Source organism: Tarenaya hassleriana, unplaced genomic scaffold (assembly GCF_000463585.1).
Source record: "Tarenaya hassleriana unplaced genomic scaffold, ASM46358v1 Cleome8, whole genome shotgun sequence".
NCBI classification, from domain to species: Eukaryota; Viridiplantae; Streptophyta; class Magnoliopsida; order Brassicales; family Cleomaceae; genus Tarenaya; species Tarenaya hassleriana.
Window position 1 is genome coordinate 227,872 of NW_010970490.1, and position 19,856 is coordinate 247,727.

At 43.7% G+C, this 19,856-nt stretch overlaps 6 protein-coding genes across 9 annotated transcripts in view; 5 read left to right on the plus strand and 1 right to left on the minus strand.

Annotated features, from left to right (window-relative positions):
* LOC104802011 (vacuolar protein 8) overlaps positions 1-196 on the plus strand; it is a 3,926-nt gene extending 3,730 nt beyond the window's left edge. For both annotated transcript variants that reach the window (XM_010525419.2, XM_010525420.1), the window contains exon 3: positions 7-196. In XM_010525419.2, the coding sequence (XP_010523721.1) occupies positions 7-13 (7 nt within the window). In that variant the 3' untranslated portion in view covers positions 14-196. The remainder of the gene's footprint in view (positions 1-6) is intronic.
* A 102-nt stretch (positions 197-298) lies between these two features.
* LOC104802013 (peroxisomal membrane protein 11D-like) lies at positions 299-2,753 on the plus strand. Of its 3 annotated transcripts, XR_769969.2 has the most exons (9): positions 299-692; positions 1,140-1,338; positions 1,452-1,526; positions 1,637-1,711; positions 1,820-1,900; positions 2,017-2,091; positions 2,176-2,349; positions 2,455-2,542; positions 2,615-2,753. XR_769969.2 is itself a non-coding variant. In XM_010525423.2 (8 exons), the coding sequence occupies exons 2-8, from the start codon at positions 1,147-1,149 to the stop codon at positions 2,488-2,490; spliced, it is 708 nt and encodes a 235-aa protein (XP_010523725.1). In that variant the 5' UTR covers positions 299-744; positions 1,140-1,146; the 3' UTR covers positions 2,491-2,649. The 3 variants fall into 3 exon arrangements, 2 of the variants coding, with proteins under 2 accessions (XP_010523725.1, XP_010523724.1); XM_010525423.2 differs by having other exon boundaries at positions 299-744; positions 2,455-2,649; XM_010525422.2 differs by having other exon boundaries at positions 2,455-2,649.
* On the minus strand, positions 2,610-5,111 carry LOC104802012 (F-box protein PP2-A13-like). The gene is made up of 3 exons (XM_010525421.2): positions 3,768-5,111; positions 3,542-3,660; positions 2,610-3,278 (listed from the first exon to the last, which is right to left on the minus strand). Exons 1-3 carry the CDS (start codon positions 4,077-4,079, stop codon positions 2,837-2,839), a joined length of 873 nt encoding a protein of 290 aa, XP_010523723.1. The 5' UTR covers positions 4,080-5,111; the 3' UTR covers positions 2,610-2,836.
* A 2,278-nt stretch (positions 5,112-7,389) lies between these two features.
* LOC104802014 (probable methyltransferase PMT16) lies at positions 7,390-10,503 on the plus strand. Its single transcript, XM_010525424.2, has 5 exons — positions 7,390-8,256; positions 8,838-9,048; positions 9,172-9,469; positions 9,552-9,953; positions 10,045-10,503. Exons 1-5 carry the CDS (start codon positions 7,432-7,434, stop codon positions 10,361-10,363), a joined length of 2,055 nt encoding a protein of 684 aa, XP_010523726.1. The 5' UTR covers positions 7,390-7,431; the 3' UTR covers positions 10,364-10,503.
* A 562-nt stretch (positions 10,504-11,065) lies between these two features.
* On the plus strand, positions 11,066-13,883 carry LOC104802015 (COP9 signalosome complex subunit 1). The gene is made up of 7 exons (XM_010525425.1): positions 11,066-11,531; positions 12,045-12,365; positions 12,549-12,665; positions 12,751-12,836; positions 12,964-13,198; positions 13,326-13,526; positions 13,641-13,883. Exons 1-6 carry the CDS (start codon positions 11,142-11,144, stop codon positions 13,500-13,502), a joined length of 1,326 nt encoding a protein of 441 aa, XP_010523727.1. The 5' UTR covers positions 11,066-11,141; the 3' UTR covers positions 13,503-13,526; positions 13,641-13,883.
* Positions 13,884-14,678: 795 nt separating this feature from the next.
* LOC104802016 (homeobox-leucine zipper protein HDG1-like) lies at positions 14,679-19,730 on the plus strand. Its single transcript, XM_010525426.2, has 10 exons — positions 14,679-14,875; positions 15,027-15,219; positions 15,319-15,533; positions 15,645-15,762; positions 15,830-16,504; positions 16,588-16,689; positions 16,779-16,985; positions 17,743-17,917; positions 18,001-18,371; positions 19,224-19,730. The coding sequence occupies exons 1-10, from the start codon at positions 14,844-14,846 to the stop codon at positions 19,554-19,556; spliced, it is 2,421 nt and encodes an 806-aa protein (XP_010523728.1). The 5' UTR covers positions 14,679-14,843; the 3' UTR covers positions 19,557-19,730.
* Positions 19,731-19,856: the final 126 nt, after the last annotated feature.

Sequence of the window (19,856 nt, forward strand, 5' to 3'; positions counted from 1 at the left end):
CAGCAGGAAGTAGACAGGTGATGACGAGGGAATAAAAATGCAAATCAAGAAGATATTATATATAAATATATAATTGTTTTTTGTTCATAATGAATGTTTCATAATCTATATGAAACAGATCTTGATCTTCAATGGTTTGTACTTCGTATGTATTACATTACATGTTCTGCAAATGTACAAGCAGCTTCAGCTTCAAGATGTCGTTAGGCCCTTTAGAGATTATTGGGCCATTAGTGGGCCTTCGGGCCCAAAATAAGTGCCCAGCATTCTCCTTCCTCGACATGTGTGCCACGTGGTTTGCACGCGACTTTCCATTCACACCATCGTGGGGTCTAATCAGGTACATGAGGGACATGGAGGTAGATCCAAAAAGTCAACATGATCAACGGCTGAAAAGAAGCGATCGGGAGAATAGGTCGTTGACTAGTTTTGTTTGTTTTCCGGGAAAGAAGATGACCGAACACGCCCTTATCAGAGTCCTATCTCCGATGGCACAAGCGAAGAAGAAAAAGACAGAGTAGCTGCTGATGTTCCAAAAAACAGAGGCGCTAAATCCCGATTCTCTTTACCTTTTTTTCTTCTCTAAAAAAATCATCCATTTTTACGTACGGGTTTTTGTATTTGAAGGCTGAATCGCTTTCAAATACATAATCTTTCTGGTCGTAGTTGAGAGCCTTCGATCATCGCGGAAGGTATATTGAATTTCGGAAGTCTGTGTCGTTTCCTCCTTTGCAGCTTCATCTGGTTCGGAATTTCTCGTTAATGTCCTTTCGTTTCCGCTGTTCGTGTTCCTGTTCGGTCTGATTGGTTCCCAGGACGTTAGTTTTCTAGGCGTGATTAGATGAAAAGCTTTGATTTTTCCAAGTTCCATGGATTAAACCTTGTCTTGGAGTGTGTTGGCTAGTGGGAAACAGATTAGAATCTGCAAATTTTCCGGCTTTTAATTAATAGAAAGCTGAAACTTGCTGGTGCTGAGGCGAAATGTAGCTTCCGCTATCAATTCCAGGAGTTGGAACCGTTTCTGGCTTTTTTTTTTTTAGGATAAAGGATTACACTTTGTTGATTCTGGTTGATGAGAACGGAGTGTGATTGTTCTCTGTTGTAGATTCAGTATGTGGGTTCCGTTTTATGAATTTCAGGGAGAACATGACTACATTAGACGTCACCAGAGCAGAGCTTGCACTTATAGTTCTGTATCTGAACAAAGCCGAGGCGAGGGATAAGCTATGCAGGGCTATTCAGTATGGTTCCAAGTTCTTGAGCGGTGGACAGCCCGGCACTGCCAAAAACGTCGACAAATCCACCAGTTTGGCCCGGAAAGTTTTCCGTCTTTTCAAGGTTTAGGGCCGTCGTTCCATCCCTTTTCCCGATAGGAAATGGCTTAGTGGTTCTGTTTGCTTGTGTTGAATGTGCTTCTTCTTTTGTTCAACTGATGTGTTATGATTGTGCAGTTTGTGAATGATTTGCACGCTCTTATTAGCCCCATGCCAAAAGGGACTCCTCTCCCGCTTGTTTTGCTCGGGAAGGTTTGAACAGATTCTGACCATTGTGGATATTTATTTACTCTCTTTTACATTTTCTGAACCGAAACTCACTTTTCGTTTATCTCTGTTGATGATTACATTGATGCTTCCAGTCCAAGAATGCCCTGCTTTCTACCTTCCTGTTCCTCGATCAAATTGTATGGCTTGGAAGATCAGGAATATACAAGGTGAAAAGATATGTACCCTTTGTTTCTCTGAGTCTTCTGTTCTGTTTTCTGCCGGTTTGAGAAGAGCATTAGAGGTTGCTAAGCTTCTTTTTTTTTTCCTCGAGACAGAACGAAGAACGAACTGAACTGATTGGACGTATATCACTCTTCTGCTGGATGGGATCCTCCGTCTGTACAACCTTGGCTGAGGTTAATATCCTCTTATAGTTTACTTTCAGAAAATGACAGTTTCCGTCTGTATTTCTGTCCCTTTGTAACATGCCTTACATGGCTTTTCCTTTGCTTGTATGCAAAACCCATATCAGATCGGTGAGCTTGGAAGGCTCTCTTCATCTATGAAGAAGATCGAAAAGGAACTCAAGGGCAGCGACAAGTATCAAGTAAGAAATTCTCTTATCTCTAAGCTCTCATCTTCTATCCACTTTGTCTTAAAGCTCATATTCCGGTATCAAAATGTAATGCAGAATGAGCAGTATCGTGCTAAACTCCAGAAATCAAACGAGAGGACATTAGCTCTGATTAAATCAGGAATGGACATTGTTGTAGCGGTTGGTCTGCTTCAGTTGGCTCCAAAGAAGGTCACTCCTCGTGTAACAGGAGCTTTTGGATTTGTCACCTCCCTCATTTCGTGTTATCAGGTACTCTCTCTCGAGATCATTTCCTATGTCCAGCTTCATGTTTAATGTTTTCCTCTCTCATCGTACATATAATGTTTGTCCTCTTTTTTTTTTTGAAACACGCAGTTGCTACCGCCCCGGCCAAAGTCTAAGACACCCTGAATGTGAAAGAAGGTTGTGTTTGGTTTCATAGCGAACTCAGTCTCTGTATATGGTAACCTCAGAAATCTCTGTTGGTCTTTTAGTAATTTGTTACTGTTACAGCTCGTAAGTATACACTCTGCAGGAATCTTCTGCCGAAGAAGAAGCCATGTTATTATCTTTAACAGAGGAAATTGTATACAGACAAAACCAACTCGACCAGACCATATGTACAGGTTCTCCCAAGAGAAAAGCAGATACAAGTTCCATAGATCTGGGATCATCAAAGATGATGGTATGAACCGAACCCCGTAATCATTATGATGATCGAGGCTTGTCTTTAAAGATTCTCATCCTTTAGAATATCTCACTGTCTACAAAACTGTGTTATACCAAGAACCTCTTTTGCACCTTCTCTGGGTAGTATCAGAACAGAATCTAAACATAGTCCACCTTTGGTGTGGGTGCAATCGATCTGGGTCATCGAGAATCTGATCTTCGTTGATATTTCTGAATTTTTGACTATGAAGTCTCCAGCGTGACAATGAACCCAGTTTCCATGACTGTGGCTAAGATAACATTGTGAGACTGCTTGTTGGCTGTCTGAAGTTGCGAGGTGGAACCTAACAGGTTTTACATCCCAGCCATGGATGTGTTCTGAGTTGCAGATCCTTCGGCCCAGCCTCTTCGATGTTCTACCGAGCTGTACACGGAAGAAAAGGCTGTAGGTTCCAGATGGAAACTGGATCTCAAACTCTCCTCCTACTTCAAACCACCATATTTGTTGAACATATGCAACTGACTGGAATCTGCAGAGACACATGGAAGAATCATGAGTAGACGACAAGAAAATGCTCGAGATTTCGTCTACAAGTTATCAAATGACAAACCTAATAGCCACCAGGGCCTTTATACAGAATCAGAACAGATAACAAAATCAGATACAGTAGACGATATCCCTTAGTCGAAAGCGAGGCGAGAAGATGGCAAAACCAAATGATAAGCCTTCAGCACGCATCTTTTTCAAGCAAAACGAACATTTTGTTCCGTAGGTAACACAAAGGAAAAGAACCTGGATTCATCGGTCGGGATATGACTCCAGTATCTCCGATCATCAATGCCAGTAATCCTCAACGCCTTGGAAGAAATCGACAAACAAAGACGACCCGTGTTCTTACCTATCCATAATTCCTGCCCAAAGATTCAAACTGCATCTCAAACTGCATCGATTAAGTCAAAAACAATAAAGAAACAAAGATTGACAGAGAGACATGGAGAGAGAGAATCAAAGTTCCAACCTTTGTGCCACCGTCGAAGGGAATGGGCCGACAAAGCCTCGCGTAAAGATCTTTCTTCCTCAATTTCTTCAGAGTAATTTCATCAAACACCTTCAGCGCAATGGCTTTGTAATTCTGAGGCAATTTATCATCCCATATGAAATCGGCCGACGAGGCGCGACGGAAGACTCTGTTGAGACGAGCCAATTTGCAGATCTCCAGTGGGTCAAGCCTCATCATTATCAACGCCATGCAGTTCTCCGGCACATCGACCAAGTGAACGCCACCGTTCCGACCAAACTCCGGCGAACCGCCCGAGATGCTCGCGCCCATCGCATCAACAACACAAACCCAGAAAAAAAAAAAAAAGAAGCGGAACCTCCGTATCAAGGAGCGTCGACTAAAACCCTAAATATGAATCTCCGTTGCATCCACAGAGATTCGTTAAACTGTAGAGCTCCGATACGCGAAACGAGGGCAAAAAATAAAGGCGCAAAGATCCGAACTTGTTTATTTCCTCGCAAGAAATGATGTCTCAGACGTTACCGAAGTACACGGGATGTGTATATAAGGTTTTCGTAGCCCGCTCATTACAGCACTATTTATGGAAATATTTAAAGTCAATTGCTACAATACTATATAGTCTCTTCTCACCAAAAATAAAAATAAAATATGATTTATCCGCTCCACACAATATACGCTTTGATTCTCAAAAACTTGTAACAAACTCTCTCCTCAATTTGCAATTATGTAATTAGAAACTACAGATTTTTTGTTACCGTTATTGATTAACATATTTAATCCCGTACAAATGTTTTTTGTACTTACGGTTATATTTTTTTCGATTATGAAATATAATTTACGACCATTTTGCTCCCACTATACTGATATCGGACCATAATCATGATTTATAATTATGAGCCTTCGAATTTGTTCTTGAAAATGAATAATTAATTTAAAATAATTCAAAAAATGCCAAAAAAAAACAGTGACGTGGACTTTAATTTTAGTGAGGTGGATTATTTTGTTTTATGTGGAAAGGTCTAATGACGTGGATTTTATTTATTATAATTTAGGCGAATCTTGCATCCATTGTGGAGCCCACTTAATCCATTTTGTTCTCTCCTTTAATTTGAGGAAATTAAATTCATGGATAAGATGTGTTTGGCGGCAATAATTTCGACAACATTACTGAAACTCTATAACTAATATATAAGAGTATATGCATAATGCATATATACAGATGTACCGGTAACCATCGCATGCCGCCTCATGCATTTTAAAACCATACATTCACGAGATAGAGGTCCCAATTTTTTTACATAACACTTACCGGAAGAGTTTTTCAATATCCATGAATGAGTAGTCATCGTAAAACATGTATCGTAGATATATTTCATCAAAAAAAAATGTATCGTAGATATATATATATACATACATGCATGATATGATCGATTCATGGTTTTGTCACGATCTGAATCCATGATCACAAAGGTTCACCAAATAATTATCTTTTGTATAGAAAACCAATTGCTTTTCTTCCTCTAATAATTTTTAGTGGTCGTCGTTTTTTTATATAGTTTTTAATAAGTTACATTATTGCGTGGACGGTTCTAACAAAATAAATAAATAAATGGGAAGAAACCCAAATATATATGTGGATAGTATAGAATAGGGTTTGGCGGTGTATTTTGATTAGTGGACTTGACCAAATATTAGGTTTCCGACTCACAAATCGAAATGAATGATCAAAGCCTTTTTACTATATGTGACCTAACATAACACCAATTTGGGAGATAAATTAATATACTGAGCGATTTTTGAAACAGTGATCTGTTTTTGAAACGACGACGTTTAGAATTTAGGAAATGGTCTATATTTTATATCTGATTTTTATATACAAACACGAGGACCGACTCTTTTATGGCAATTAAATGAATAACAAACTTCATTAACGACGATTAAAGCTCTAATATAAACACAAATTAAAACCCATAACGCACCACCTTTTTTTTTTCAAAAGGTAATCCCAAAAACGAATAATCACTTAAAAAACCACCTCTTTTTATTTTTTTTATTTCATTTTAACCACATGTATGTGTATATGCGTATATGTGTATGTATATAGGAGTGTCTTTCTGACAAGTGAAATTAAGAAATCGAATCCATGAAGAAAAGACATCTGCCATCCTTGTCGGACAGTTCACTTGATCCACTTTGCTTACGTGGCGAGCAATTTAGCTCTCCCACCTAGTTTGGGCTTACGTGGAGGAGTCAGTGGCTATGACTTCACTCACCCTCCACTTTACGCCGTCCTAATTATTTTATTAATTAGAGCACCGCAAAACAAAACTCGTATTATGATGATTTAGAACAATAACATATAACGATGGGTCGATTCTATTGCCCTATGCACTGTGTATACAGAAAATTCATGTATTGTTAGATTCAAACGCTAACGGGCCACCAAATTTAAAACGCGGCCTCGAGGGGCTTCCCGAGAGTATAATCCACAAGTTTCGAGAGAATCACGTAAAGCACAATTTCATGGGATCAATCATCAAATCGAACAACATAATTTCACGAAATACGCATTTACATTCAGATTGCGTCGGAACTCGGAAGGTTTCGGTTGCTTGTTTCCCACGGCAAACCACATTGCCACTTTTGGAAAATTGAAGCTCAGATTCGAATGGGCCAGACTCGTAAATGGACAAATTGGGTTTTCTTTAGCCCAATGTTACATATAAACACCACATGGGTTTGAAATTTTGGTTATATATATATATATATACACGCCCATGTTCTTGCGGAACCAATGATCGTGATCCGACAGGTGGTTGAAGAACTCGCTATAAATAATTACAAGACAACAATCCGGCAAAGAACATTCTATTATTAATCCGAGAAAGAGAAAGGCATGCATGCATGCATGCATGAACAGTTGTTTATTACGTTAATTGAGCACTCCACGTCATCATGTGCTGTTGAAAACAAACTCTATACACAAACAAAAACAATAAGAAGAGAAATTTACACATGCAATCATTAATGATCTGGTTTTATGTAAATGGCCATGAAGTGTGGTTGCCAGACCGTTGGAATTGAGGAACAACTTTGCCTCCTTTGGGCTTTCTTCTTGGCTCCGCAACGTTTAGATCCACCGGTTCCTAAAAGGTTCCCCAAATTGGCCATTAAATATTACACCAAGATTTCTAATTTTAGTTGAGATGGGGAATATTATACATAATTTCCCGGTTGGACCGGTCTTTGTATGGAAAAGGTGATACGGTTTGTGATCAATTTGGTTCGTTTCCCCAAAAACAAAATAAAGGTCGAGGGGAATGCTTCTTCTGTGTCCAAAGGACCCGAACGGACCCCACTCTTGGATTTTTTTTTTTTTTTTAGCCACGCGGTTCGTCGGAGCGTGAAATTTCTCAACCGTGATGAGGGACAATTTCGTAATATTCTAACATCCCTGGGGGGTTTTCAGTCAAATCGACTACGGTAACGTCTCGGTAATAAGTATGGAAATCTAAGGAAATTTCAGGAAGGGGATCCAACCATGAGCGAAAAATCCGGCGAACAAATATACTCGAGCTCCCGTTTGTGCACATTACAAGCTCGCACGTTGTATTAATCCAACCATGCTCTGTCTTATTTCATAAAAATAATACGTTGACTCATGCGCGTATATCTCACGCGCCCCCCTCTCGCCATTATACCCCATATATCCCCGCAACCGCACTCGAACCACTTCGGATCGAAGTCTTGGAAACTTCACTCGTCACCTATATATACACCTAAGAACTCTTTACTTTTTTATTTCATTTTTTTTGTACAGAAAATGAATTTGATTTCGAGTGTATGGTCGAGGACGATGAAGTCCAAAATATATTACACAACCCTCGTGACGTTCCTCTGCGTCGCGAGTTACCTCCTCGCGGTATGGCAGAACTCTCGCCCGGTGATCCCACGCGCCACCACCGCCGAGGACGCCGCCGCCGCCGCCGAATGCGACGAATTCAAGAAGACCCTTCTGTCTCCGGATCTCGATTTCACGGCGCACCACACGGCGGAGGACCCGCCTCCTACGGCGGCGCGTGACGTCACGTTCCCGGCCTGTGGCGTTAAGCTGAGTGAGTACACGCCGTGCGAGGACCAGAAAAGATCGCTGAGGTTCCCGAGGGAGAGGCTCGAGTACAGAGAGAGGCATTGCCCCGAGAGGGACGAGGTCCTACGTTGTCGGATTCCGGCGCCGTACGGTTACAAGACGCCGTTCCGGTGGCCCGAGAGTCGTGACGTGGCATGGTTCGCGAACGTGCCGCACACGGAGCTCACGGTGGAGAAGAAGAATCAGAACTGGGTCCGGTACGAGAACGACCGGTTCTGGTTCCCCGGAGGTGGTACGATGTTTCCACGTGGCGCCGATGCCTACATCGACGATATCGGACGGCTCATCGATCTCTCCGACGGCTCCATCCGCACGGCCATCGACACCGGCTGCGGGGTACGTATGACTTTACGGTTCATATGCCAAGCTGGTCCAAATTACATTTGCATCTCATTTTCCTTGGATTACACTGCAAGAATGCATAATCACACGTTTCTTATAGTTAGATCATTGAAAAAGGAGAAAAAGTCTTCGAACTCAGTGCAACATTTGGTTGAAATTCTTGGCAAAATGTTGGAAATAGTAATCTAAACAGTAATTGCTGATGCCATTTTCATTAGATGATCGATAATGTATGATTATATATTTATTTTTTCCAATGCATTTGTCTCTTGAGTGTGACCCATTACCTCACCTAATATAATGTAATTGTTGACCTGCTCAAACCAACCGTTAATCATGCGAGTTGAAAATACCAGCCACGAAAAAAAAAAGGTCAAAATCAGGAAATGAATCTAGGGCCGTTTTTTTTTTCTGTTCATATATGAGATTTTTGTACTGAAACCAAGCATGAAAACAATCAAATCCCTTTTAAGAAGTTGAACCACGGCATGGTATTAGATTTCTTCTGAGATCAATGTTCGATCAAAAAATGAGAAACGAAGTTCCTTTCACATGTGGTGAGTTCGTGGATTCAGGTGGCGAGTTTTGGGGCGTATCTTCTGTCGAGAAAAGTGATGACAATGTCGTTTGCGCCGAGAGATACGCACGAGGCTCAAGTACAGTTTGCCCTCGAGAGAGGCGTACCTGCAATGATCGGCATAATGGCCACAATCCGTCTGCCCTACCCTTCTCGATCTTTCGATTTGGCCCATTGCTCTCGTTGCCTCATACCCTGGGGCCAATACGGTATGATGTCCTTGTCAGATCTGTCCCGTTCTGTCATCTGACATTGTATGTTGCCAAAGTTGTCGTCTTTTAACGTTTGGAAGAAAACCCTTGTTCTAATTTTTCATTGTGATGTGTATGCAGATGGGATTTATCTGATGGAGGTTGATCGGGTTCTTAGACCGGGAGGGTATTGGATACTGTCGGGGCCGCCGATCAATTGGCAGAACCGATGGAAAGGGTGGGGGAGGACGATGGATGATTTGGAAGCGGAACAGACTCAGATCGAGCGAGTTGCAAGAAACTTGTGCTGGAAGAAAGTCGTGCAGAAAGACAATCTCGCCGTTTGGCAGAAACCCTTCAACCACGTTCGATGCAGAAGGACCAGAGATGTGTCCAAGAAGCCGCAGTTCTGTCAGAAAACCGATCCAGACATGGCTTGGTTAGTGTTCTTCTACTGCCTTCTCATCATGCCCTGTTTTCTTTTTGTTCTTTCCTAAACCCTGTACTGGTTAATTACTCAGGTACACAAAGCTGGAGACATGTCTGACCCCATTGCCGGAAGTACCAGAGACCGGAGATATCGAGGCGGTGGCCGGGGGGAAACTGGAGAAATGGCCGGCGAGACTCAACGCGATTCCTCCGAGAATAAGCAGCGGCACCGTCGAGGGAATCACGGCCGAGATGTTCTTGGAGAACACTGAACTGTGGAAAAACAGGGTTTCTCATTACAAGACATTAGATCATCAGTTGGCCGAAAGAGGAAGATACAGAAACTTGCTCGACATGAACGCTTACTTAGGAGGCTTTGCCGCCGCTCTTGTCGACGACCCTGTCTGGGTCATGAACGTCGTCCCGGTCGAGGCAAGTGTCAACACACTCGGCGTCGTATACGAACGTGGCTTGATCGGAACATACCAGAACTGGTAAGCTTCCTAAACCAAACCGGACCCAACGCAAGTAATCCGGTTTAGTTTCGGTATTTTACTGATTTTGGATTTGGATATGTCTGGGCAGGTGCGAAGCAATGTCGACGTACCCAAGAACGTACGATTTCGTACACGCGGATTCGGTGTTCAGCCTGTACCAAGATCAATGTGAACCGGAAGAAATTTTGCTGGAGATGGACCGGATTTTGAGACCGGGAGGAGGAGTTATGATCAGAGACGATGTAGATATTTTGGTGAAGGTTAAGAGAATTATAAAAGGATTGCAATGGGAAGGAAGAATCTTCGACCACGAGAAGGGACCTCACGAGAGAGAGAAGATTCTGTACGCAGTGAAGCAGTATTGGACTGCTCCATCTCCCAACGTTGCCAACTCTTCTCTTTCATGATTGCTCGTCTTTTTTTTTTCTTTCCTCCATTAATGATTTTTTTTTTGTATTAATAAATGGGTTTTGACTGTTTAATGAGTTGTAAGCGTTGGACGAATCTGTAAGCATATACATTATCTATTACATTTCAATTCCCACTATACATTTAGGTTTTTGGCAGGAGTGTCAATCGAATCGGTCTGAGTTTGCATTTGGTCCAAAGATTTCGGGTTCGGGTTCGGACCGACCTGATATTTTTCAAACCTATATAGTTAAACTCGGAACCCGGTCCTATATATTCCAAACTCATGTCGGGTCGGACCACACCGTCCTTTGTAAATCTTATTTTTTTTAAAAAATATCGAACTTCTGGACCGGCCCAACTCGAGTCCGAAATCCGATTCGAACCCAGTCCAAAAATCTAATTTTTTTTGCCAGAAAAACCTAAAGCCCGCTAATTTTCGGATTAGGTCGGATCGGGCTGGGTGGTCCGGAGTCTAAATTGACATCACACCCCCTACTTTTTGGGCATGAGGCTCCTTGAATAATGAATGATGAAGGCCCGTTTACTTTAAATGGGCCGAAATTAGCTTTATGTACTAACGACGTCGTTTAGATGTTTACTCTCCCAAAAAATAGAGTAACGGCACGTGCGAGATACAGACGCGTGTGAGTTGTCAGTAGGGGAGAGAGAGAGAGACATTGCATCGGAGTGGGAACAAAAAGCCAAAGAGGCAACGCAAAGAAATCTGTCCCAATATAAGTTGGAAGAGAAAACCCTAACACTGACGACGATCCAATGGAGCGCGATGAAGACGCGGTGGGGACGATGATGGAGATGTGCCCCAACGGCGGCGAAGTGACGGCCGCTCGGAGGCCGATAATCAGCGGGGAGCCGCTCGATATCGAGGCGTACGCGGCGCTATACAGTGGCCGGACGAAGATCATGCGGCTGCTGTTCATCGCCGACCACTGCGGCGACAACCAGACGATGCAGCTTGAGGCGGTGAGAATGGCGTACGACGAGATCAAAAAGGGAGAGAACACGCAGCTCTTCAGAGATGTCGTGAATAAGATTAATGGAAGACTTGGGGATAAGTATGACATGGATTCCGCCTGGTGCGAGTCCGTCGATCGTCGGGCGGACCAAAGGAAGGGAAAGCTTGAGAATGAGCTGAGCTCGTATCGGGTAATTCGGCGTTTTTTTCTGGCTTTTTTAGCCTAATTTACTTTCATTTGGTGAGAGGATTTTCAAATTGCTATAGATTTTCGTGATACGTTTTGAATAGTACTAGATTACGGATATCGGTTAGCCTGTGGAAGACTTTACTGGGATTTTTCATAAGTCGCTTCGATTCATTAAGTGGATAAAAAGGGATAACATCCGCAGGATTATGATGAATAGAGCGAATTCTGTAGTAGTGATTCGCTGCTTTGTGTGAGAAACGTTTTTAGAGTTCTTAATCGGCCTTCAGGTATCTCTTTCTGCCTTCAATAGTGTTTTCCCTCGTTCTACCATTTTTTATTCTGTGAGATTTTTTTGGGAACGCTTACCTCTCTTCTTGTGTTGTATTTAGGTAGCATATCCCTTTTATGTTAATTTCTTTTCATGTTATGTTAGGTGAATCAAGGTGGTTGATTCACTCTGTAATCTGCGTTATGTCGTCCTAGTTTCCTCATTTGGCCCTGCTTGATCTTTCAGACAAATCTGATCAAAGAAAGCATCAGGATGGGTTATAACGATTTTGGAGACTTTTACTACGCTCGCGGTTTTCTTGGGGAGGCCTTTAAGAGTTACGTCCGTACGCGTGACTATTGCACAACTGCAAAGCATATTATCCACATGTGCGCAAACGTGATTCTAGTCAGCATCGAGATGGGTCAGTTTACTCATGTGACGAGCTATGTGAGCAAAGCAGAGCAAACTTCGGAGACCCTTGACCCTATCATGGTTGCAAAACTACGATGTGCCTCTGGACTCGCCCACTTGGAGGTTAGAAAGTACAAGCTCGCTGCCCGTAAGGTTTGTTATCGAGTCATATTCATCATTCCATTTGCATATGCCTCTCGATTATGTTTTTACATGGATGTTAATGCTCTCAATGTCACAGTCTCCGAAACTATTGACAATTCACATGTTTGGATCTTCTTAATTCTTTGCGTAACTTGGAACTGATCCTCAAAGTTGAATATGTCATCTGTGCAGTTCTTGGAAGTTAATCCAGAACTTGGAAACTCATACAATGAGGTTATTGCTCCTCAAGATGTTGCTACCTATGGTGGACTCTGTGCCCTTGCAAGCTTCGATCGGTCAGAACTAAAGGCATGTATCGTTTTAGTTTTTGTCTCTCTGCCATTTTTTGTTGCCCAACTTTTCTTAATATATTTGGTCTATAACTTGGTAACAGCAAAAAGTCATTGACAATATAAACTTTCGAAATTTCTTGGAGCTAGTACCCGAAGTTAGGGAGCTTATTAATGATTTCTATTCGAGGTAACATATCCTTATTTCTTGATTTACTCTATTCATTGATTTGGTGATGTCCAACTTTTACCAAACTAAGATACGACGATGTCTTCATGGAATCTTCTCCCATCATGTTGAACGTTATTTGTTGCAGCCGGTATGCTTCCTGTCTGGAGTACCTCGAAAATCTCAAAGCGAATTTACTGCTCGACATACATCTTCATGATCATGTGGAGACACTGTATGATCAGATACGGAAGAAGGCTCTCGTCCAGTACACACTTCCATTTGTGTCTGTTGATTTGAGCATGATGGCAGATGCATTCAAGACCAGCGTTTCTGGGCTAGTGAAGGAACTTGAAGCCTTGATCACAGACAACCAGATACAGGTATGTTGTTTTTCTTAAGTAATATCTGAAGGTTTGTGTCCATGTAGTGGCATTTCAAATGTGGACCTGTAGGTTTACGTACTCCGTCCTTAGAACTTTTTTTGTTTTGTTTTTTTTGGGTGGGCAGGCTCGGATTGATTCGCATAACAAGGTCCTGTATGCAAGGCATGCGGACCAAAGGAATGCAACATTCCAAAGGGTTCTTCAGACAGGAGGTGAGTTCGATAGAGATGTGAGGGCAATGCTGTTGAGGGCCAACCTTCTGAAACACGAGTTCCATGTCCGAGCTGCAAGGAAACATTGAGCTCGCACCCACATGGTGTCGGAGGTACGGCTTCAAAGATATCTAAATGCCATTGTGTGTGAGATCGGCTCGGTGTTGTGGTGTTTTGTAGGTCTTTTAGATTGGATATGATGATGATGATGATGATGCATTTTGCAGGGATGAGTTATGGGTATGTCAGATCAGATCCAGGAGGGGGTTGAGAGTATATTATATTTGTAGCGTTTCTCTGCTGTCTATTGGTATATGCTTCTGATAACCATGTTTGCAAAGTTTACAACTGAAGACAGATAGCGTTTCTCACCTGTTCCCGTATCAGTCATATGTCTTGAGTTCCTTGCGATCTTCACTTTAATTGAATCCATAGCGATCAAATGCATTTGTTTCGCATTGAAATGCAAATACTTCTGACAGGCGAAGGCGTACGTAACCTATACACTTCAATAAATTCTTAATATAAGTTGCTCTCAACGTATGTATGGACTGTGTTTTTGGGGTTTGGAGGAGGTGTGCCATATTTATTGGTTATGGTTATGTGACATCATTTCATGCGCAGTAAAGTGAGGTGCCACCAAACCGTTCAATATTTCATTTTATGATCAACGGTCCATCCGGAACCCTTTTTTTTTCCTGCAGGCAAAAGTACTGCAAAAGGGTCAAGTACATTTGACAGCTTTCATGTCCATTTATTATATTATTATTATTATTATTAATGGTTCAATCATTCAATTGATTTGCCTTTCTTTTTTATATGGTAAAAAAAGAACATGTACCATTCAACAAATAACTCGATATCTACTCGGACCCCTGTAAGATTAGAATTTCGCCAGATTCGGAATCCGGACAAATGTGACTTACTCTCCATCTCTACCTCGGCACTTAACCATTATAAATCACTCGCTCACTGAACTGACGTGGGTGTTTGATCTAATTAAAAATCATATCTCCATTAAAATAACTTTATAATAAATTTATCGAAATCACTGGAAGATTGGAACAATCATTCAAAGTGAAAAACGAAAAATCATCAGGCCTAGTAAAATCTCTTTTTTTTAAAAAAAAAAAATCTTCGGAAAACATTTATATTCATTTTTTTCTGGTTTTGGGTTTGAAGAAGAAGGGCAAGACCGTAAATAAGCAGAGAGGTGAGTGGACTCTAGGCACAAAAAGGGATACGCAAAAACGCAGTGTGGAGAGTCAACCGACCTATTCTTGGTTGTATTCCTTTGTAAGGCTTCGATGACTCCACATCCCCTTCCCTTTTATCCTCTCTCTCTCTCCCGTGAGAACAAATCTGAAAGCTCCTCTGTTGGTTTTTTCCTCTTTTTTTAATTGTTCTCTCTCTCTCGCTCTCTCTCGTTCATGGACATGCACCTAAGCGACAAGCCTCTACGGTTAGGGCTTTTCTCCCGTTTTCCTCTGGTTTAGACAGTGTGTTTATGTGAGAGAGAGAAAGTGTGGGGTTCCGAATTCTTCTTTGCTTCCTTCCGCGTCCGCTGCGGGTTTCTAGAGATTCTTTGTGTAGTAACATCTTTCTTCGTTCAGGTTCGGTTTCATGAATTTCAGCGGATTCCTCGACGATTCCTCCGGCGACGCCCCCAGGCTCCTTTCCGACGTCTCCTTCGCCAACCACTTCTCTTCCTCCGCCGCTGCCGCCATTGCTCAGCCCCACCGTGGTGGTTTTGTCCCTCCTCTTGCCAAGCCCATGTTCTCCTCCCCCGGCCTCTCCCTCGGCCTCGTACGACTCCACTCGTCTCTCTCTCTCTCTCTCTCTCCTTGTACCATTTCTTTATGGGTTTTCTTCTGAAAATTTGCCGGTGATTTTTTTTTGCCGCAGCAAACGAATGTAGAGAGCAACGGAGAAGTGACGAGAGGAGGCGAGAGTTTCGAGGTGAGTGCAAATAGGAGGAGTAGAGAAGATGAACCAGAGAGCAGATCTGGCAGCGATAATGCCGACGGACTCTCCGGCGACGACCAAGACGCCGCCGAAAGGCCTCCCAGGAAAAAGCGTTACCACCGCCACACTCCCCAGCAAATACAAGAGCTCGAATCGTACGCACTTCTTGTTTTTCTTTACTCTCTCTCCTTTGCTTTCACGCTCGAGATTGTTTGTTTGGTCGATTCATTCGTCTCCTCCGAAATTTTTGTTTAATGGCTGATTAGGGTTTTCAAGGAGTATCCTCACCCCGATGAGAAGCAACGGCTCGAACTCAGCCGTCGGCTAAACTTGGACCCTCGGCAGGTCAAGTTCTGGTTCCAGAACCGTCGCACCCAGATGAAGGTTCGGTCCCTTGCATCTGTTAGCCTGTTTTTGTTCTTCTGCTTTTTTATTTTTGTTTTTCCGGCAGACACAACTGGAGCGCCATGAGAACGCTTTGTTGAGACAAGAAAACGACAGACTCCGGTCGGAGAACATGTCGATACGCGAGGCCGTGAGGAACCCAATCTGCGGCGACTGTGGCGGACACGCCGTGCTCGGCGAAGTGTCCCTGGAGGAGCAACATCTTAGGATCGAGAACGCTCGTCTAAGAGACGAACTCGATCGCATCTGTGCCTTAGCCGGAAAATTCCTCGGCCGCCCCATCCCCTCACATCCCTTACCCGACTCCGCCCTCGAGCTCGGCGTCGGCTCCAACAACGCCGGTTTCGGCGTCTCCTCTCCACCTCTACCTCTCGTCCCTCCTACCGGGTTCGAGATTCCCGCCGCCGGCTCTGGCCTTGCTCCGGCGAGCCGACCGCCGCTGGCTAGTACCGCGAACGTCACGGGACCTGACCAGAGACAGATGTATCTGGAGCTGGCTTTAGCTGCCATGGACGAGCTCGTGAAGATAGCGCAAGCGCGCGAGCCACTTTGGGTGAGGAGTTCCGACAGCGGACGCGAAGTGCTGAACCACGAAGAGTACGAGCGGAATTTCTCGTCTTGTGTCGGACCAAAACGAGAAGGGTTCGTCTCGGAAGCATCTAGAGAGGTCGGGATGGTCATCATCAACAGCTTAGCTCTCGTAGAGACCTTGATGGACTCGGTAAGTTCTCCAAGAACATGCCCTGATTGCTTCACGTAAAAAAAAATGGCGTGCTTCCCTCATTATTGTATTAAATTTCGTAGGAACGATGGGCGGAGATGTTTCCATGTATGATCGCAAGAACTTCGACAACAGAAATCATCTCCAGTGGCGTGGGAGGCACCCGAAACGGAGCTCTTCAGCTGGTGCGTATACCATTCCAGTCACTTGTGATCAGACCCTTAGTTCTTTCATTGTGCAAGAATCAGAATTCCTTTGTTTGGTCGGTGTATAGATGCAGGCGGAGCTTCAGTTGCTGTCCCCTCTCGTGCCGGTGCGTCGAGTTAGCTTCCTGCGGTTCTGTAAGCAGCACGCAGAGGGTGTGTGGGCAGTGGTCGACGTCTCCATCGACACCATAAGGGACAGCTCGGCTGGGTCACCGAGCTGCGGAAGGCTTCCTTCTGGTTGCCTTGTGCAAGACATGCCCAATGGCTACTCCAAGGTAAACAAAAAAACGGTCATTCCGTATATTTTACTGCCTTGCCTGCACAAAGTAAAAAAGTTTTGAGCTTTTTAATACATATATTCACTGTGGGTGCTGCTAACCTAAAGTAAAAAACTAAAAACCAAATGTGAGGTTTGAGAAGAATAAAGGGCAAAGAGAAAAAAATCATGGGTGGCTTTTTGTTTTGTCTGCTGCCCAAAGTTAGTCTGTCTCACGGATCTCACGAAGCTTTTGTCCTGTCTCATGCTGACTTTGTATTCACCCTTTTTTTTAAGGTTTTTTGTTACATCTCTATAAAATTAATTTGGCACTTTCTATTAGTGTAAAATACTCATATTCCTCGATTTTCCAGACGGAATTAGATGTTGACCCTTGTCTCAAAAAGCTGCCTCGCTTTCCTCTATGAACTAAGAAGCTCTTGTTCTGTCGGAAAATTTTAAAAATCGAAAGATTCTATGAGGTTTAGTTTCATTGTGTTTTTAATTAATTCGTAGCACCTTGACAGAAGCATCTAAATCTCGCAAATTTCCGTGCCTTGAGCACATTAAATTTCATGTCGTTTCTTCTATCAAAACCAATGCTTTTTTTTTTGCGTTGGGTCAATAAAAAGTGCCTTGAGCCCTTGACTGTTTAAGTTGCTCTATCTTGTATTATCACGATCTTTGGGTTGGTGACACATTGGATTTTTATCCGTTATAAGACGTGCTTTTGTATAGAGACAAAGTAACAAAACCATGAATGTGGTGTACAACAGGTGAAATGGGTGGAGCACGCAGAGTACGAGGAGAGCCAGATTCACCGGATGTACCGTCCCTTAGTGAGCAGCGGCTTGGCCTTTGGAGCCAAGCGGTGGATCGCCGCTCTCCAACGCCAATGCGAATGCCTCACCATCCTCATGTCCTCCACCGTCTCCTCCTCCTTCCCCACTCGTAAGTTCCCATCTCAATCTCTCGTGTATAGTATGCAATCCTCATAGTTAATCCGTCGCATTTGTGGACCCGACGGGAAGCAGCCATAAGCTGCAGCGGGAGAAAGAGCATGCTGAAGCTGGCGCAGAGGATGACGGAAAACTTCTGCGGCGGAGTATGCGCCTCCTCGGCTCAGAAATGGAGCAAACTGAACGTAGGGAACATAGACGAGGACGTGAGGATAATGACGAGGAAGAGCGTGGACAACCCTGGCGAGCCTCCGGGCATTGTCCTGAGCGCCGCCACCTCCGTATGGCTGCGGGGGGAAGGGGCGAGGAGGCTCTTCGACTTCCTGAGGGATGAACGGCTGAGATCTGAGTGGGATATATTATCCAACGGTGGTCCCATGCAGGAGATGGCCCACGTCGCCAAGGGCCAAGACCTCTCCAACTGCGTCTCCCTCCTCCGCGCCAGTGTAAGCAATCCCTATACACATTACTGATACTACACTTCATCTCTCTCCATATCTATCTATACGTATGTTATCTGTGTTGTGTGTGGATATGACGTGTGTGACCCAGGATCTCGTGTGAATCTTGTCGTCTGTGTGATTGGAAAATGACAAATCTTGAATTTGGAAGTTGTGTAAACTAAAAGGTGGTGCCTTTTTTTATATATAAATTATAAGAAAAAAGTCAGAGGAGGGGCGTGGACACCCCTGGCGAGCCTCCGGGCATTGTCCTGAGCGCCGCCACCTCCGTATGGCTGCCGGAGACAGAGCCGAGGAGGCTCTTCGACTTCCTGAGGGATGAACGGCTGAGATCTGAGTGGGATATATTATCCAACGGTGGTCCCATGCAGGAGATGGCCCACGTCGCCAAGGGCCAAGACCTCTCCAACTGCGTCTCCCTCCTCCGCGCCAGTGTAAGCAATCCCTATACACATTACTGATACTACACTTCATCTCTCTCCATATCTATCTATACGTATGTTATCTGTGTTGTGTGTGGATATGACGTGTGTGACCCAGGATCTCGTGTGAATCTTGTCGTCTGTGTGATTGGAAAATGACAAATCTTGAATTTGGAAGTTGTGTAAACTAAAAGGTGGTGCCTTTTTTTATATATAAATTATAAGAAAAAAGTCAAAATCAATAGGACATTTCCCACCTTTTTTCCTCAGCTTTTTTTGGCCCTACGGTGACACAGACACTCCCCTTCCCAAAAAAAAAAAATTTAATATCTCATTCTCATCATTACAACTTTTATACGATACCCTTTTCACCGATTTTAAAAACGTTAATATCGGTATATCCTGTTTTCGACAGGCGATGAATGCGAATCAGAGCAGCATGCTGGTACTGCAGGAGACGTGCATAGACACGGCCGGGGCACTCGTGGTGTACGCTCCTGTGGACATACCGGCCATGCACGTGGTCATGAACGGCGGCGACTCTGCCTATGTGGCGTTGTTACCGTCGGGGTTCGCCATCGTGCCGGACTCGGGTCAGATGGAGGAGGGAGGGTCGCTTCTGACGGTGGCGTTCCAGATACTGGTGAACAGTTTGCCGACGGCCAAGCTGACCGTCGAGTCGGTGGATACGGTCAACAACCTGATATCGTGCACCGTCCAGAAGATCAGAGCGGCCCTTCTTCCATGACTTTAGACTTTTGTCAAGTGTATATGAAATTATTGAGGTGGTGGGGCATTTGAGTCAAGAACGAACCGGCGCGTATGACTCAGCGGTTGACGGTTCGGGTATTGACTCAATAAATGTGTAATGTGGACGGTTTGATTTATTATTAATGGGTAATATAATGAATTTATATATATATATATATAGGAAATGATTAATTGTGTGTTGGTGGGCCGAGACTTTTTGGTGGTGGGGGCCGTGAATTATATGGACGAGAGATGGGACCAGAGGCAGCTGTCAAGACATACAGACAGATAGAGAGAG

Bases quoted from the DNA above. Each gene is read 5' to 3' on its own strand.
- LOC104802015 (XM_010525425.1), top strand. From the start codon at position 11,142: ATGGAGCGCGATGAAGACGCGGTGGGGACGATGATGGAGATGTGCCCC. The intron at 11,532-12,044 runs GTAATTCGGCGT...TTGATCTTTCAG, and splicing joins ATGAGCTGAGCTCGTATCGG to ACAAATCTGATCAAAGAAAG. The intron at 12,366-12,548 runs GTTTGTTATCGA...TCATCTGTGCAG, and splicing joins ACAAGCTCGCTGCCCGTAAG to TTCTTGGAAGTTAATCCAGA.
- LOC104802012 (XM_010525421.2), bottom strand. From the start codon at position 4,079: ATGGGCGCGAGCATCTCGGGCGGTTCGCCGGAGTTTGGTCGGAACGGT. The intron at 3,661-3,767 runs GTTGGAACTTTG...ATCTTTGGGCAG, and splicing joins CCTTCGACGGTGGCACAAAG to GAATTATGGATAGGTAAGAA. The intron at 3,279-3,541 runs GTTCTTTTCCTT...GTGTCTCTGCAG, and splicing joins ATCCCGACCGATGAATCCAG to ATTCCAGTCAGTTGCATATG.
- LOC104802014 (XM_010525424.2), top strand. From the start codon at position 7,432: ATGCGCGTATATCTCACGCGCCCCCCTCTCGCCATTATACCCCATATA. The intron at 9,470-9,551 runs GTTAGTGTTCTT...TTAATTACTCAG, and splicing joins ACCGATCCAGACATGGCTTG to GTACACAAAGCTGGAGACAT. The intron at 9,954-10,044 runs GTAAGCTTCCTA...ATGTCTGGGCAG, and splicing joins ATCGGAACATACCAGAACTG to GTGCGAAGCAATGTCGACGT.
- LOC104802013 (XM_010525423.2), top strand. From the start codon at position 1,147: ATGACTACATTAGACGTCACCAGAGCAGAGCTTGCACTTATAGTTCTG. The intron at 1,527-1,636 runs GTTTGAACAGAT...TGATGCTTCCAG, and splicing joins CGCTTGTTTTGCTCGGGAAG to TCCAAGAATGCCCTGCTTTC. The intron at 2,092-2,175 runs GTAAGAAATTCT...AATGTAATGCAG, and splicing joins AGGGCAGCGACAAGTATCAA to AATGAGCAGTATCGTGCTAA.
- LOC104802016 (XM_010525426.2), top strand. From the start codon at position 14,844: ATGGACATGCACCTAAGCGACAAGCCTCTACG. The intron at 15,763-15,829 runs GTTCGGTCCCTT...TTTTTCCGGCAG, and splicing joins ACCGTCGCACCCAGATGAAG to ACACAACTGGAGCGCCATGA. The intron at 16,986-17,742 runs GTAAACAAAAAA...GGTGTACAACAG, and splicing joins TGCCCAATGGCTACTCCAAG to GTGAAATGGGTGGAGCACGC.